We start from the raw sequence: 18,079 nt of genomic DNA on the forward strand, positions 1-18,079 counted from the left end.
TTGAGAAACAAGGACTCTGTCCCAAACAGCCACAGCTGTTTATTGCTGGTACAGGTACCCAGGTGCTTTTTTTCTCTCACTACAGCTGACCTGGTAGCAGAACTCTGTCCCACTGCTGCAGTCACTACACAAGCCAGCAATCAGGTTTGTGCTTCAGTGAAGACAATACCTCCTCTAGCTTGCTAGGATACCCTTACAGTGCAAATTTTAGTCCACCAGTATCTCTTATTACAACAACAAATTAGCCTTTTTGATCAGTAAATAAAGTTTAGACTTTAATACAAAGTAACAGCAGTGTTGTTTTGAACATTCAGTTTATCCATAGGTAATTAAGCACAAATCACACAGGACATTCTTCACCTTTTAACTGTAATGCTAATATTGCTTTTATGGTGTTGGACATCAAGTACAAGTTCATTTCCAGCTTGAACTGGGATGGGCTCATCCAGAACAACTGCAGCTTGTTTCCAGTGTGAGGACTCATCAGATGTGTCCAAGCTATGGTCTTCATCTAGATGGATGTGATACCAGAAGGGAATGGCAGTGACCCGGCCGGACTTACAAATTTGTACCTAAAAATATTTAAAATAAGGATCAGTTATACTACTTTGTTCTTTGAAAAGGAAGTAGTTCAAATCTTTTCAATCCTTTTCAGAGACAGCTGTGGACAAATAAATCCTGTATTGAAATGTTTTGCCCATGGGAGCAATTAAGAAGCAGCACTGCAGAAGAGTAGCTAAATGCATTTTGGGCCCCAGAACTCACCTTCACTTCTCTGCTGGGGCTGTTCAGCAGAGGGTCCATGAGATCCAGCCTTAAAAGCTCTGCTGGCTTACTCAAGGGTACACAGGGTAATGTGGAGAGATCCAAATACACACGAACAGGTACCTGAAAGTACAGACCAGAACTTCAGGCAGCAAAATCCATTACAAAGGGAAAAAGTAGTAAACTTAATCATAACACTAGAATTACCAGGAATTACTGGAATGGCTATCAGAGATAGACAAAATGCAAAATACAGCCCTCTAATCCCTTTTGAAACACTGGAATCCCAGTTGCCTGGGAACAGTAACTGCACAGTCATTCTTCTATACAGTAACAGGGACAAAACTTCCCTGCCTGTTCTAAAACAAACACCACCCATTTTAGTTTATGTCAAGGTCTCTGTGTGGTCACAAAAACCTCTCTTGAGAATTTCAACAGTGTTTTTTTCTAGTTCACACCAAATCTAAACAGCTAAACAGCTGCAGCTTTGAAACCACGCCTGGAAGCCACCCACCAGCTTCCTACCTTGAACTGGTTGATGAAAGGGGCTATATTAAACCCCAGGGTTGGTTCTGTTCCTTGAACAGCACTCTCCAGCAACAGAGACTCTGATTCTACAAGCATCCCATATACCAACACATACTGTGGAAAAATCTTCCCTCCACTGTGAAGTAAACACCTGTAAAATAAGAGGGATTTCACCTGTAAAGCTGATCAATCAACAGTAATGAGAGAACAGTAAGACGTTTAAGAAAGGCACACTAGTTCTTGCTCTGAAGTCAAGTGCTCCTAAGCAAAACGTGCCACCACTAAACACAAAGGTGAACAGTGAGGTTTCCCTAGGCCCACAAAAGGGGATAAATCCATTTCACAGTTAGATACGCATTTCCATTATTTTACTTCTCCTCTGCCTTCCTTCCCACTCCTGCTGTGAGGAACAGCAGCTTTGCTGCTGCCTCCCTGGCTGTTCTAACACCATGGGTTTGTCTTTTAGCAGGACCAGATTGTTCCGACAACCGTTTGACATGTACATGAATCTGGGCTTTTCTAAACTTGCACTAAAAGCTACCTTGGTTATTCTTTGTTATCCTGCAGTATTCTCACAGACCAAGGAATATGATCATACAGATTCTTGCATTAAAAAAAATCAAAGGAATCTGAGATGGTGAAATCTTGATGCTTTAAAAAAAAAAAAAAAATGTATACAATGGTCATGCCAGAAACACTGGGAGGCTCAATCCAAGGAAAAACCCTTTTTCTACAGAAGAAATGTAACAGTAATTACATAGTTACAAGAAATATTCTCAAAATTCTTCAGGTAATTACAGAGTCCTAGGAATATTTTTGTCCTTTTATACTGTACCTGGATATTGCAGCCTTTTCCATCACTTCCTGCTGGATTAAACCTGATGGCTCTATAACATCCAAGATAATAATACTCCACAATTTGTCTGACTTGGGTCTCTGTAGCACCACACTTTCTTCTTCTAAGTGGCTGAGCCAAAACTCTAATGTTTCCTTAGGGAAATGGTTTGCTTCTGCAATGACATGAAGTGCTGCCTGATGCTGATCCTTCTCAACAGAACTGTAGGCTCTAACTGGTCCAAGCTTGCCAGCTATAATTGGCAGGATGGAGAAGCCTTCAGATACATCTAAAATGTACAAAGCATCAGGATCCACACCTAGAGAGCTTGTGTTTTGATTCTCTTGGAGGTTTATCCCGCTGCCATGTCCATCAACGTCCATGGAGTGCAAGTCCTTACTTGGATTCAATGACAGCAGCACTTTGCTCATGGCAGCTCTAAAGCATTCATGGTAGGCTATGTCATTCAGCAGGGCTATTTCTGTGGATTCCAGCACACACACTGGAGTGCTGCCATCCTGTTTGGTGCTTGTCTGAAGTCCAGCCAGAGCATTACATAATTCAGCCTCATTGCCCAAACTCAGTGTGTCGTCTCTGTCACTGAAATCCATCCCACACTCTGAAGGCAAAGAAGAAATCTTCTGGATCTTCAAGTAGCAGTCTTGGCAGCAAACTTCCATCATCACAGTATCTCCAGTCTTCACAGAATAATCTTAGCAAAAGAGCATATAAAAGGAGAGTCAGTTACAGACACATCACTGAAGAGCCTTATGGTGCTTGAAACAAACAAACCAACCCACCCACTGGAATATCTCATTTGTTCATATCTGTGCCACAGTATGAGGACATCAAACCATTAGAGTGTGTGCAGAGCAGGGTGACCAAGACAGAGAAAAGGCCTCAGGGGCAAGACTTATGAAGAGCAGCTGAGGGCACTTGTTTTGTTCAGCCTGGAGAAGAGCAGGCTGAGGGAAGATCTCACTGCAGTCTAGAAGCCCCCTTAAGGGTAGCAGTGGAGGGGAAGGTGCTGATCCCTTTCAGGGACAGCGCATGAGGAAATGGAATAAAGCTGCATCAGGGAAGTTCAGATGCACATTCAGAAAAGGTGCTTCACCCACAGGATTATCAGTCACTGGAATGGGTTCCCCAGGGTAGGAGTCACAGCACCACACCTGCCAGAGTGCAAGGAGCACCTGGATAATGCTCTTAGACAGGTGATTTAATTTTGGGTAGTCCTGCAAGAAGCAGGAAGCTGGACTCTATGATTCTTATGGGGCCCTTCCAGCTTGAGATATTCTAAGACCCTACGAAACAGGAAAATAAAAGGTGGGTGAATAAAAAATTACACTGCCAATGCCTGTATGTGGAGAGTATTCAAGCTGAATCCCACATGGGGCAAGGGGTAGGTAAGAATGTTTAGTTTTGGTTTGGTGGCAGCAGCAGCTAGCAATTCCTACCTCACTTTGCCCCCTCCTTTCCTCTCCCTAAGTCGCAAGTGAGCCAGTCAGTAGCCCACATTTTGGAGATGCTCCACAATGCATTAAATTCAGTACAGAAAAAAACCCAACTTAATGAAAAGCCTTCTCCCAGATCTCCTCTGCTTAACAGCAAAGTCCCACAAACAAGCCCTGATGAAGGGACTGTGCTCTACAGACCAGAAACATGATCAGGAACCACCTCTCAGCTACTTGCTGTTAAACTTCCAATCCTGTTTAGACTTCCTAATCTCTGAGATAAGCTAACTTATCAAAATGAAAAAAAAAACCCCAAAATGAAACCAAGTTAATGTACCACAACAAGCAAACTCACAGTACATACCGAGGAGGCCCTGCACAGGATACACAGCCTGTTCCCAGCAAGTTTCCTCACTGGGACTTGTAGATAGAGAATGCTCATCATCAAGCTGCAGTACAAACCACACTACAACAGCATCCAGTATTCCTCCTTCAGTGACTGGCAGGCTGAGCTTCCAGGGCTTTCTAGCTGCTAGGCTTTTCAGCTCCTGACCAAGGCAGAAAGACAAAAAAAAAGTGGTGGAGTTTATTTCCATAAATAAAAATTGGTTTCATTAAACTAAATCGTTCAAAATTTCTGCACCAATTCATGAGGGCACCCAACAGAAACTTGAAGTTACCAAGCCTCTACAATACCAATTATCATCATTAGTACTCATTAGCACAGGAACTGTCTTCCCACATGCAAGAACCATTTCCCACATGGACAGCCCGCATCCATGAGAAGCAAACATGCCTACATCTAAGAACACACATTTAAACCCATTGAAAACTACAAGAACAACTTCAGACTGGCAGGGCTTGCCTTACAAGAATGAATAAAAACAGAGCCAGGCTTTTGGCTGAACTCAAGCCAATGCTCAGGCACATGTTTCACTTAAAACCTGTGTTCAATCAGTTCTAGAAATACCGTGTACTGTGAATTTGCTCAAACACAGGCTTGCAGAGTCATCATAAAAACAGGAAGTCAAACATCTCTGAGGGTGTTTTAACTGCTATCTGGGCTTGTGTAAAAGCTCAGGCATGTACGATCTCACTACTGGGAAGATCTTAAGGTCTATCCTAAAGGGCTCATTCATAAATTCTCCAATACTCCTACAAAGTTTTAAATATGTAACAAGAACTGAGCCTTTTTCCATGTACAATTTATTTGTCTCAGGAATTACCTTCTGCTACCAACATTCACAAGCACAAAAGGACCATGTTTTAGTTCCAGCATAAACCAATTAACAGGAGGTCAAGCACAAGGGACCAAAGGTTCTCTCAGTCACAGCCATTCTGCTTTGTAACAGCCCTTCCAAAACATTTATCAACTTCCTGATCTGCTTATGAACACTTGTTCTCTTTACATTTCAATCTCAAAATACACATGGCAAAATAAAAGTTCATGTCCTGCTCTGAGGACAGGACTAGCTGTCACTGGGTTTCTTATTCTTCCCTCTTCGTTCTGTGTTCTCCAAGAGCTTGTCTATCCCTCTTTTTACAACTGAGATGGCTGAACAATGGGCAAGTTAAAATTACTGAATGATAACAAAGTTCATAGTAAGATGTCACTCTCTTCAACAGAAGTGATTTGCTGCCAGTCATCCTTTTGGTAGCTAGAGAAGGAAAGAGCAGTCAGTTGAAGCTTTGATGGCATCAAGCCCCTTGAAATAAGACAGCAAGAGCACAAGCATGCATCTGGTTCTTGGTTTCTGGGGAGTTGGAGAGGTATAGAAGTGTATTTGGTATTAGTAGTATTCTCCCTGCTTATTCCTCAACAGCAGCAGGCCCAAGGTTCTCATCCAGTGAGTTCTAGTAACTGCAGTGTTACATTGCCATCACTTACAAACCCATTTGAAGGCTTATTTCTGCTTTCCCTGCTCTCTGCCATGCTGCTTAACCCATACTTATTTCTCACATTTGCCACTTTATAAACCTTCTTCTATTACTTATGCCAGTTACAGACTTAAAGAGCCATAGCACATCAGGATGGCAATTTATCAAGTAGTCTTGTTAAGAGAGAGCCAAGGAAATAAAGCAATGGCACAGGAATAGGCAGTAAAACCCCAAAATGATTTAATGCCACACATGTCCTCTGAATGAGAAAATGTTCCTATGAACAGAAGGAAAATCTACAGCAAAAATGCAGTGACTGAGTTTCCTATGTCTTGATCCACAATTTCTCACATATTCCACACCACAACTTCTCATGAGGGATTAGGAAGAGCCAAAATCTGAAACTGTTGGCAAAAGCACAGTTCCTTTAGGCCCTGAAAGTGAGACTGAGCTTTAATTACCGGCTGCAGAAGTAAACATTTCCCCTGCCAATGGCACTGATTTGCTGCCAGCAAACATGCACACAGGCAGCACCTGGCTGGATGCAAGTGTAATTACAGCCACACCTCATTCCCCTGCCTGGGAGGGACTGAGCTGCTGCTGCTAATAACAACAGTAATAAAGCAATCACCATAAAGCAGCTGCTTTTTTGAAATTATTATTATTTGTGAATTCTGACTTATTATTTCTCTGATCTGTACTGATGTATTTGAAAACTCCTACACCTCAGTTTGAAAAACACTGTTGTACTGTATTTTAAGCCTTCTTCTCAGTTCTGCCAGTTTAGGTCAGGACAATTAGCACAAGCAGAATAAATGCAACATCGCTCTAGTTCTTTGAAATAGAAGTTTAGAAAATAGGTCTTACCAAATTACCTTACTAGTGCTAAGTGATTTTTTACCTGAATTTCTGTTCTTAGGTGGTGATTCTGCTACTGTTTTTAAGTTTAGGAGGATTTTTTTCTTATTACAATAGGAACAAAGACAACTTTTTCTCATTTTTAGCTGCATTGATTGAACATCCAGGTGTGGCCATGACAACATATAAAAAAAGCCCCAAAGCAAAAATCCATGATGAAAGTAACCTACCAGTGTTTGGAACTGCCACATTTGCCCAGTGACAAAGTAACAACAAACAGTAACCAAGGATTCCCAACCACATCAGTGATTCATAACAGAGGCATTTCTTCCTTTTTACTTATGATATCTTAACATTTCATGACAGGAGCACTCCCTTAATCTAACCAAAACTTCAAAGGAGCACTTCTGAAACATGATTTAAAGAATAACACTGTTCTTTACTCTTTAAAATTATCTTTACATGTTTGCCAGCAGGCAGATGCTTAAGAACAGACATCTCTCAGATGAGAGCAATAGTTTCTTATTGACACTGGAAGCAGAAGCAACATTAGGTCACAGAGATTGCTCCCAATAGTATACTGAAGAGCCCTGTCTTATTTCATTTTTCATCTCAGGATGTCAGACAAGCCAACTAGGAATAGCTATTGATTCAGAAACTGCAACTCCTGACCAAGCAGCAGCCAAGAATAATTTCATTTATATAACAGAATCTATTTTAAGCTCTGACTCAATGCCAGCTCCTCACCACAGGTCAATGAGCAAGAAGCACACCAGAGATCAGCTGTATCATCTTTTTAGCAAGCTCAGCTGCAGGGGCTGAGCTCCTTGCCTTCCATTCAGCCCTATTTAGCATACACATACAAATCTATTTTGTGCCAAATACACAAAATTATGTTACTAGATTGTACAATGCCCTATTATAGAAATACCCTAAGATACAAAGGAGCTGAAGTGTGGAATCAAATGGCTGAATAGAATAATTTCTCCATCTCCTCTTTTACATTTACCCACTAACATTTACATTTATATGCCAGATGGAAAAATACAGCCTTTCTCCTGTCTTCAAGAGCTTTGTGAAGAGTGACTTTAGAGAAATAAACTAAGTCAGCTCCACAACTGCATAAATCATTTAGGATGGATCTCTTGCATCCTTCCTTCTCCTCCCTCTGCTGAGGCTGGCAGCTGTTTGATCTTACAGTGAGGTAGTTTATGAAGTTCCCTAAGCTATGCCCAATAAACAAAAAAACTCCACCTTCAAAAAAATTACAGACTGCCATTTGAGGAATCACATCACCACACAACCAGACAAGCATCAAAACCAGCAGAAGATTTCAGAGCAGCCCTGCCAACTTTGCACTTGTGAACTGTTCTGAAGTTGAACCCAAAACCAAATGACATATGGGACTTTCACTACCATAACAAGATTACTTAAGAAGGGTGTAAGAAAAATCACTACCTGCAGATCATTGAAATCTACTGTCATGACTTGACAGGGCTCTGTGAGGGCTCTGTAACCCCCAGGAATACGACTGAGCTTCTCGGTGGTGTAGGGCTCCACAGTTTCCTCTGAGCCAGCAGCAGCATGGGTGGGACTGAAGAACTGCACTGAATTTGACAAGCACACACCAGCAACTTCTTGCATTCCCACTCTGGGAGTAAAGGCAAACAGAGGAGAAATTAAATTCCAAGTAATTTGACTAAAAACCTAAAGGAAATTCTCCCTAGGCTGACTAATTTTTTTAAAATGTACAGAGTGTTAGAATAGAGAAGTTAAAAAACACTAAAACAATTCTGTGGGGTTTTTGTCATGTTCAGAGCACCTCTAAAGCACAGAAAATGCACCTCACTTTTAAGAATCAGAACTGAATGCTGACACCAGAAGCCAAGAAAAAGATATTAAGACATATTAAGAATTTCACTGTGTCCTAGGTAAAAACCCCAATACCAATCAGAGCACAAGCAATGAAGCATAACTTAGAATTGCTGGAAGAATGGGACAGAATACAAAACAGAAGATCAGATCAGGCACAGAGAGATGGCTGTGATATGCAAGATTATCAACAACTGACTGAAAGGGGATGCTCTCTCTCAGCAAGATAAATCAGTGTTTGATGATAAATTAAACTGACTTTTAAATGTACTTCGGAAAAAAAAAATCCTGTATTCATTCAATTCTGGACTCTATGTCTACTTCTAACCACTCAAAAAAAAAATTAAAGCATGAGGAAATGCTCAAAGAAAAGTTGTATTAATTGTTCAAGGCAGAAACTGTGCTAGATTATATAAAAACCATGAGAAAAGAGATACTCTGCTATTTCATTAGGCCTCCTGCTCAGAAAAAACATCCAAACCCCAAAGCTCTCCTGTAGATTGTAAAAACACTTGAGGAAATGTGAAGGCATGAACATCAGAAGAATTTAAAGAGATCTGTGTAGGTTAAATCTGAGAACAGGCAAGTTTTTCACATAAAAACAGGACTTGTTAAAATAATCTTAAAAACTATTACTGGAGCAAAAAGGGATCTCAAACTATAAAGGCAAGAAATTTAACAGTGACTTTTTTTTCCTATAGCATATAACTAATTTGTGACAATCACTTCTGTCCTGCTAATGACCTGACCTTAAGCTATTAAAATGGAACATCAATTCAACAATTCAAAGTTAACAGCAAATTAACTTTCATTGTATTTAAATTTCATAAGTAATGGTCAATGCCCAGTTTCAAGGCAAAACCTCTTCTAACTGATGAATAATTAACTTATACAAGAAATTATTTTGGGACCATCTACCATGGGATGGCAGATCTTTCTCTTTTTGGCCACTGTCCAGACCTACTGCATTAGAGAAATCACTGATGCAGCCTGGCTGCTTTTCAGCCAGTGCACTGGAGCTCCTCTAGAAGTTAGTGTTTCCTCTAACCTACACCCAAATACCCCAAGTCCAAACCTCTCAGACAGAGACTGTCTCCATACAATGATAATGTTCTAAAAGATTAGAATAAGTATGAAAGTCATTGATACACAGTCAGAACTGGTCTCAGCAAAGAAACTCTACTGTATGCCAGTTCAGAATTAGGCAAAGGACAGGACATTCAGACAGATAAAGACAGCTGGGGTTATCAACACTTAGGCTTTACAGGGGTTAGAACCAGGATTAGTTCCAGAAGTGAGATGAGTGAGATGTGGAGCAGAAATCTTTTTCATTAAACAGATAATCAGCCATTCAAAAAATAAAGAGCAAAGTAAATGAGAAATGGGCAATAAAAACAACCGGTCTCTCTTCCCAAATAAAAAATGTGCATTCAAGCTGTGCTAGATTTTAAACACACCTGTGATGCCTACGTATCTCTTTGCATTCCACTGCCATCCCAAATATCGTAGCACTTGCAGGAATCACTCTGCCATAGTCTCCAGCACTAATGTCTTGGTTTTTAGGCTGTGAAAACACGAACAACAACGTGCAATGAGACAGTGGCTTATTTCTACTGTTACTGAAAAGCCTAAATTACATATTAGTGAGCCATTCAAGTGACAGACAAAACATTGCTAAGTTCTTAGTGACTGGTAAAGTCACTACTCTTTGGCATTCTGTTGACCATTAAAGGAGTTTTTTAAATACAGTGTCTCAATATAGCCAGGCATCAGCCTTACTCTTCAGTCTACTACTTCCTCTGTGTAACTCTAACAAAATGCAGATTGAAAAACACTGTTAGACTACACTGAAACATTCCAGGACTCTTTTGTTATGCATCATTCCTGTATTTAACACTAGAGGTCATCAGTTTCAACTCAGTACAACACAAAAGGTTTCAGCCAGCTAAAACTTCTTTTTAACATTAGCTGGAATCAAGGCAAGGACAAAATAAAGAGAAGTCCTTCTATTAGGATGAATATTAGCTTAACAGAGATTAGGCTATGTAAGACTCCTTGTCATATTACTTTGCTTAATGTACTAGCAAACCTACAAAATATAAAGTAAAATCTGAAACCCAGTGGAATTGCTCAGTCTTCCAAAAAGTTTCAAATCAGCAAAAATTAATTAATTCATTTAACAAATTATAATTGAGTGTTCCCAAATGTTACAATGAGAAGTAACTCTGCCATAATTCAGCATTTTCTGCCTAGACTGGCTGTACATTTAAAATCCACACAAACCCTTTTGCTGTCACTTACAAAGATGGGGGACAAAAAAGATTTAAAATAAATGAATGAACAGTGATTAAGAGTGAACCATCTGTGATGAAGGAAGGTTACATCAGGGAAACATGCTCTGCAAATACAAATTTACTCAGAACAGAGCTCACAAAAGTACTATGAAAGTTCTGCCTCACTGCCTCTCATCAAAATCAAATTCATGGAGCAAGCCCAGATCACTCATTTTTAGCATACCAAAAGGAATGAAGTATTTACAAGACAACTGTTTCTCATACCCATAGGTCTGGAATGTGTGCACATGCACAGGTACCCGCATCACCTACCTTTGGTTGTAAAAGCAGATGTTCCCAAGCATGTATCAAGCTCTCCACAATTCCTTCTCCAAATAAACCAGCATCGACTGTTTCTGTGACAACCAGAGAAACTCTAGACAAGAAAAACATGATATATAATAAACACTCTTGTCAGCAATCAATCATTCTTTTACAGAAAAAACCCCCACCATACCAATATGAGCTCAGAGCAAAACTTTTACCAGGAGTTTCAGTACATGTGGACAATTTAATTCTTCCAAAAAATTATGTGTTTTGAATTGTTGTCAGAAGCTACTGAAGATGAAGATAAAAGAGAGCAAATATTGAGCAAGAATTTACTGTAAAGCTTCTTGCTCAGCATTTATAAATAAGTTGTGTGGGAAGAATCTAGCCAAAACAGGAAGATGTTTCAGCCTGGGCACACAGCCAATGATACTGCAGAATATATATTTTGTGCAATAGTATGTACTCATGCATGTGCATAAAAAGGAATTAAAACCTCCAAAACTATAATCAAAGCACAAAAAAATTCCTACACAGACTAACAACCCTAAAATCTTAAGTCCTCTGGAATTAAACATGAAAACATATGGCATAATAAGAGGAGACACTTCCAGAACATCAGTAATTTATTTATTAATAGCTGATATCTAGTAACTCATACACACTAAAGGGATACATGTATTACAGTAGCTCAGCTGACACAATCAGGCAAGGCTTGATTGGCCTCAACCAGGAGTGTCATCATTTCAGATCATGAGCCTGTACCATAGCCAGAACTTCATTAGATGTTAGTAACTCGATCCTGTTCAAAGGCTGCAGAAGTGAGCCACAAGATCTTAGAAGTATAAAAGTGTGTTAAAATTACTTTTATGACATAGTAATCTAATTTTTTCCCATTGCTGCAGTATCATTACATATGCCCCAAAAGCTCCCACCATCAAAGAATTAAACTCCTTAATTTATGACACTGTTGTCTACCAATAGAAATTAGGATGATCTGAAGAACATGTTGTCATTTCTGCTCTTCAAACACATAAAAGACACAGAGAACCTTCTCACATTATGAGCAATATCACAGAAGTATTACTTCTTGTTTAGGTCACAAGACATCTCCTATTTTCTTGAAATGATGAGCAAACTCAAAACACCATCAGAAGAGAAAGCAACAACGTACCTTTCAGGTATGTGCTTTGGAATTTCTATATCAAGTGACTTCAAATGCAGAAGTTTGATCTCTCTTTCCATTTTATTTGCTGCCACCACATCACAGGCAAGTTCATACATGGTTTTGGATAATTCGCAGGCATAGACAAAAGATGCTCCCGCCTTTTTTGCAAACATACTGAAAAACAAGAATCAGGGGTTTCCCCCTCCTCCACATCTGCTTCGTATTTCTACCAGTTCAAGTCTAAAAACCATCCTTAGATTAACTGGTATCTCTTATGTGAACACTAATATTGCACAAGTTGATACCCTCTTGATATGTTATCAGCAAAAAAAACCACCACAGTTAGCATAAGGGCACTCCCTCAGCTATGCTGAATCCACTCTTTACAGTCAATATTTAAAGACAGGACAAATAACATTACAACTTCAAAACCCATGTGAGTAATTCAATTTCAGCAGCACTTACTGGCACAAAAAGCATCTGCAACAAATAATGAAAAAAAGTTTAAAAAATACTACTCCAGACTCACTGGCTTCTGAAAGCTTTGCTTGCTTTTTTAAGTTCTGTCTCCATAAAAGGATCAAAGCTGTTATTTTTTCCACTCTCAGCCAAATTTTTTCAGGCAACCAATACTTTCCTATTAAGTTCCTGTGAAATGTGCATTGTGGCATACCTCAAGATCCCTGTTCCCGTTCCGATATCCAGGACAGATTTGCTCCCTGAGTGCACAGCCTTCTCAATGGCCCTGAGGTAGGTGAGGTTCCTCCTGGCATCATTGAGCATGATGAAGTGCCAGCGCTCCACCAGCCAGTTTGCAACACGGTAAAAATTCTCCTTGGCGTCGGCAAAGTCGGGGTTGAGCTTCACTGCTTTATGGAAATAGCCAGCTGCTTCGTCTCTGAAGCCCATTCTAAGAGCAAAAGTGACAAACAAATGGAAAGTATGCATGCAGCTGTGAACATCTGAGGGTCTGTAAAGAGGTCTTATGTCAGCCAAAAGACAACAGAAATATTCTGTGTTAGTTAGAAAAATTATCTTTAGAAACAGCGCCATTACTTTATGAAAAAGAATGATTTATAGCTTTACATCAAGCCACCATAAAATGCAAAGCCAGCTCAGAAACACCATTGTGTGCACCAACCTTCATACGCTACTGCATCTTTTGACAAAGTAAAACAGGTTTTATTTACAAGAATTCATGGCAACAACATGCCAGCAGCAGCTCTGCAATCTAGTCCCACAGACACTCAACTCAAGAGAATGCTATAAAACTGTGAGTACTCTATTAACTGGAACATCCTGCAAAACCATGAAATTTTTGAGTTGCCAGCTTTTGCATTAAGTGCCAATTTTGAAAAAGAAATTAAAAGAAACCATATTTTTAATCTGAATCAAGTTTTAATGATATCTACAGCAAAATCTCAAATCAGACAGCATTGAAAAAAGCTCTAAATCTATCAAGTATTTGTATACGTTTTAATACAATGCTCAGAGAGGTGTTCCTTTAAAACAAAGAAATTACAAAAAGGAACCTAACTAAAACCGCCTGGATTATGATCTATTTTTTCAGTCTCAAAATTCTAGCATTAGAAGACCTGAGCAACAACAAAACATGGTGGCTTTTTTTCCCACTTTTGCTGTGATTAGCAACATTTATTTTAGCACTGCCTACTCTTTTTAAGCTATTTAAGACAAAGAGATTTGAATGTGTTTGTATTTACGACATGACCCTTACAAAAACTGAATACACATCACTGCAAACCTGAAGAGATGTTCTCCCATACTGTTACAGATCACTTCATCATTGGGATACAGTTCAAGTGCTTGCTCATAGCAGTTAAACAGATCTTGAATCCGTGCCAGAGAATCCAGTTCTTCTGCCCATTTAAAGAGAGTAAACTGAAATGTCTCCTAGAAAATAAAGCACAGACCACTGAGGGGCTGGGAGCTGTCAGAAGTAGGAACTGAGCCCTGAAAACATCTGCAGGTGTTCTGACATACACCTGGACACCCACACACGAGGATCAGCACTCAGCAGTGTTTACTGAGAGCCTGCATGTGTATATTAATGCATGCTCCAATACTAACAAGGCCCTGTTTTTATTAAATGCCATTGACACACAGAGACTAAAAGAAGATTCTATGAACTCCCTACATACAGAGCTTATTAAAGAAATTACTGGCCATCCCAATTCTGTCTTCAATAAAAGCAGAAATCAGTTACATGTAACAAATCACAAAATATGTCACAAAGACCTCAAGAGAATTAGAATAACTAAAATTCCAAGTAATTTAAAGGGCACTTACTTTGACAGTAGTTTTTAACTCAGGAGCTAGATTTAGTACCAGGAGATAGTGAGCATATGCAGTTCCAAAATCCTGGTTCTCCAGGCAATGCTGAGCACTCTGCAAAGATCTGGAAACCAATTCCCGTCTGCTGGCTTCTCGTCCACCCCTGTGGTTAGAATGAAGTTTGGCATTGGAGTTGGGCATTCTGAAGGATGTAAATACTCACTTATTCTATAAAAAAAAAAAGAAAAAATAAAAAGGTCACACATACTATATTACTATATATTGTAGGTGAAAACATTTGTATACAAAGTTGACAGATAAAAAAAATTTCAGTGTTCACTGGCATTTAGTAAAGACATCTCTTCTCCCACCAAGTCCTAAAGATTTAAAAACATCTAATGTTTACACTACTGATAATTCTATCAACTCTGAGCGTTCACCATTCAAAAGTCAAGCGCGTACCACATCTAGGTTAAACCAGGTGTTCTGGAACCAGATTACATTTCTGACTTTGTAAAATTTATTTTCATAGCATGTCTCTGACCAGAGAGTCTGGCACACTGGCAGTTTATACACTCAATAAATTTCACAGTCAACCGCAAAATCTGCAGGTTAAATTTCTTCTCCTAGAACAGCATCTTCAAAAAGCAAAGCATCACAGAACTAATGAGTTCACAGTTTATTTTACAGAAGGCACCACGGCGATTTTTTCCCTTTAAGAAAATATTTAAAACACCGACCAGAGCCAATATGCACATTCTTATACTTGCCTGTGTTACCGCTGTAACTCTTAAAGGTACTCAGGTGAGCACGGCTGTAGCATGTAGAGACGGGTCCCAAAGCTGAAGAACATGAAGGTTTCGTGGAGAGGGACTACAAGAAACACAACACGACTAGACTTTTTCTTTTCTGTTTTCTTAAAAGTACAGTAAAATAAATAAGAGCACGCAGACAAAGCTTGGCCGCACAAACGCGCCCCGGGACACGCAGAGCCGGGGAGGCCTCGCCGCCGGCCGAGGGGCCGGGCAGGGCGGCCGAGGGGCCGCAGGCCTCCAGGCGTGCCCCACGAGGGGCCGCCCCGGCAGGTGCGGGGGAGGTGCGGGCTTGCCCTGCTCCCGGGCATCACCTGCTCCAGGGCCATCCGTCACGGGCTCCAGGGCCATCCGTCAGGCGCCGTGCGCGGAGCGCCTCTCCCAGGCCGCGGCCATAGCGCTGCCGGGCCGGAGCCATCGCGCAGGCGCCGGGTGGGAGTCAGTGCTGCGGGTAAAGGTGTTTCCATTAGCCACGGCCTGTCTCAGCCCGCATCCAAGCCTCTTGAAGCTGGGAATGCAGCTTGTGCCAGCGCAGGGCTATGGAAGGGATCCGCAGCCATGTCCGCTGTGGTCCCTAGGCTCTCCGGGCTGTTGAGGGCTGCTCGGCCGGCACGGAAGAACCACCACCTTAAATGTTGCCCAGCGCTGTGTACGCACTGCCTCCCTCCACTGCCCTGTAGTCACGGTGCTCCTGATTCTTAAGTTTTAATTCTCCTCTTGGTAAGTTCCCGAGAACCTCAGAGGAGAACAACACAGGCTTTAAGTCATAAACAAACTTCTCTTGGGACTTTGATTGAGAGCTCTGCTCGGCAGCAGCAGATCACGGGGAGCAAAATCCAGAGCTTTGCTGCACGCCTCAAGTTCCGTCTCCTGCTCCCTCCCGTGCCTGTGCCACCGCTTACCTTGCCGGTGGAACCGTCTGCTCCGGGGAACTGCCCCATTCGGAGCCCCGGAGTGCTGCTCTAAAAGGCAGAGTTCATTCGGTCATGTCCTACTTCTGGGACAAAAACAGGCCGGGGCATTGTTTACTAATTATGAAGTGTGTGGAAGCTGCTCATCTTTACTTTCCCGTTTTAAAGCACGAATGCGGCTCTTCCACGCTTTTACAGCTGTGGCTATTGTGTGTTCATACCCTTTTAGAAACAAATGAGCGTTGTGTAAAAATGCCAGGCCAGCATTTTGAACAAGATGAAAAGAGCACATACGGAGTGGGAGCACGAGTCTAAATGGAACACACTAGCAGCTAAACCGTGCGTTGTGCTAGAAAAAACATTACTGGGAAAGCACTTGGGCTGAATTAAGTCCATGAGGATGTGCAAGTATCATATTAAAAAAGTATCAAATACTTCATATGAGGACTGAGCTCCAAAGGATGATATAATACCTTATTAAATCAACTTGTTGAAAAAAAAAAAAAGCTATGAACTTTAAATTAGTTACAGATAGGGAATAACCTTCTTGGACTTTGGCCTAATTATATTTCCAGCTAGACGATGATAGTATGAGGCAAAGAAAATGTTAGCACTTGTGGGACATCACGAGCGAGAATGAGAGGAAAAAACAATGCAATTATCACCTGTGGTCAGTGAAGTGTAACAAGAGCTGCACTGTACCAAATACTGGAATGGGCAATTATCTCTGGCCCTCCATGGTTCTCCAAACTAATTGAGCTGTATTTTTTGTTAGAGCAAATAAATGCTACTGGGTAGCATAAATTATTTATAGGGCGTATTTTTAAGCATAAATGAAATAGTACTGTGTGCTAATTTGACCCATTTGTGAAGATTACTAAAATATGGCAGTGTAAAATCCTAGGAATTCACAAGAGTCCATTCATTTCAAGACTGGGGAGGATACTTGTTAATTTCATACTCACAACTTTCTGATGGAACACTTCAGGAAAAAATGGCCCCAGGATACAATGCTTTGTAACACTGATAAAACATATAGCAGCTTTCTAAAATAATTTGTTGGGTAAAGCCCGTGCTGTGAAGGAGTGACAGAAAGGAATGCCCATCAGAGATATACATTATTTCCAGAATAATCATCAAATTGGCTGACAGCAGAATAAATAATGTTGGTCTGCATGGTGGGTGGTTGCAGACCAGTCTGTTTACATATATGAACTGCTGATGGATGAGAGGAGAGGGAGCATGCAGCCTCGAGGTATCTCCCATACGCATCAGACCCCTAAGGTCTTGCAAGTCAGCTGTGATGACACAGTCATAAGCAAAATGGGAGTTAGATGGAAACTCTTTAAACCCTCTACTAAACCCATGACAGAGGTAAAAGTGCTTAGACAAAGACAAAAAATTATAATTCCTTGGAAGGCTGCTATTGCTAATGATGTTTTGAACAACACAGCTGTGTGTTTGAAATGATGGGAGCCGATATCAATTCTCTGTAACAAAACATCAGTAAAACTGAAAGTTACATTTCTAACACATGCCTCTTTAACAGGCAGCTTGGGGACACAATTAGCCACACATCAGAATATCATCTTCCATAAGAATCAGAATAGTGATCTGAAAGGAACATAAGGAAGGTAAGATGGAACAAAACATATGATATGCTGGTGTATGCCTATTGTATAAAATGACTTGAAGAGGGTATTTCCTGAAACCATGCTTGCAGCGAATGTCAAAGGAAAACAAGCAAAGCAAAGATAAATACAGAGTTTATGGACAGATTATTGCTACAGCTTCACACAGTCAATCTATGTCATAGTCTCTTAAAAGAGGCTACAAGAAGGCTGTAAAATTTGATGACCTTGAGTAGGGAGTGGCAGAAAAGCAGAGATTTTTCTCATATAAAGCCACTTTGAGCCTTAATTAGTAGTAATTAATGGTAAAAGGGTAACTCCTTTTATTGCTCATTACATAGGTAATTGTTATGCATAAATAATAGGTTATTATTTCTCCTCAATTCTGCTTTTTCAGAATTTCTGCTTTTGAACTTGTGGGTCAAGTTTAGGAAAACATATATTTAATAACTGTGGTGGTAGGAATCCAGCATGT

At 40.5% G+C, this 18,079-nt stretch overlaps 1 protein-coding gene across 4 annotated transcripts; it reads right to left on the bottom strand.

The window, feature by feature from the left end:
• Positions 1–295: 295 nt before the first annotated feature.
• On the bottom strand, positions 296–15,999 carry PRMT9 (protein arginine methyltransferase 9). 4 transcript variants are annotated; one of them, XM_084204699.1, is made up of 14 exons: positions 15,965–15,999; positions 15,021–15,123; positions 14,266–14,478; positions 13,721–13,869; positions 12,632–12,868; positions 11,965–12,132; positions 10,797–10,899; positions 9,648–9,754; positions 7,777–7,969; positions 3,947–4,130; positions 2,129–2,840; positions 1,291–1,444; positions 766–888; positions 296–572 (listed from the first exon to the last, which is right to left on the bottom strand). In XM_084204699.1, exons 3-14 carry the CDS (start codon positions 14,449–14,451, stop codon positions 357–359), a joined length of 2,532 nt encoding a protein of 843 aa, XP_084060825.1. In that variant the 5' UTR covers positions 14,452–14,478; positions 15,021–15,123; positions 15,965–15,999; the 3' UTR covers positions 296–356. The 4 variants fall into 4 exon arrangements, with proteins under 4 accessions (XP_084060825.1, XP_084060826.1, XP_084060824.1 ...); XM_084204700.1 differs by lacking the exon at positions 15,965–15,999 and adding an exon at positions 15,377–15,483 and having other exon boundaries at positions 15,021–15,092; XM_084204698.1 differs by lacking the exon at positions 15,965–15,999 and adding an exon at positions 15,377–15,472.
• Between the last annotated feature and the right edge of the window lie 2,080 nt (positions 16,000–18,079).

Source organism: Fringilla coelebs, assembly GCF_963513975.1.
Source record: "Fringilla coelebs genome assembly, chromosome: 4".
In the NCBI taxonomy this organism is placed as follows: Eukaryota; Metazoa; Chordata; class Aves; order Passeriformes; family Fringillidae; genus Fringilla; species Fringilla coelebs.

Coding starts and splice junctions, on each gene's coding strand:
- PRMT9 (XM_084204699.1), bottom strand. CDS start 14,451: ATGCCCAACTCCAATGCCAAACTTCATTCTAACCACAGGGGTGGACGA. Junction 9,755..10,796: donor ATCTGCTTTTACAACCAAAG/GTAGGTGATGCG, acceptor GTGTTTTCACAG/CCTAAAAACCAAGACATTAG. Junction 573..765: donor GCCCCAGCAGAGAAGTGAAG/GTGAGTTCTGGG, acceptor AAATATTTTTAG/GTACAAATTTGTAAGTCCGG.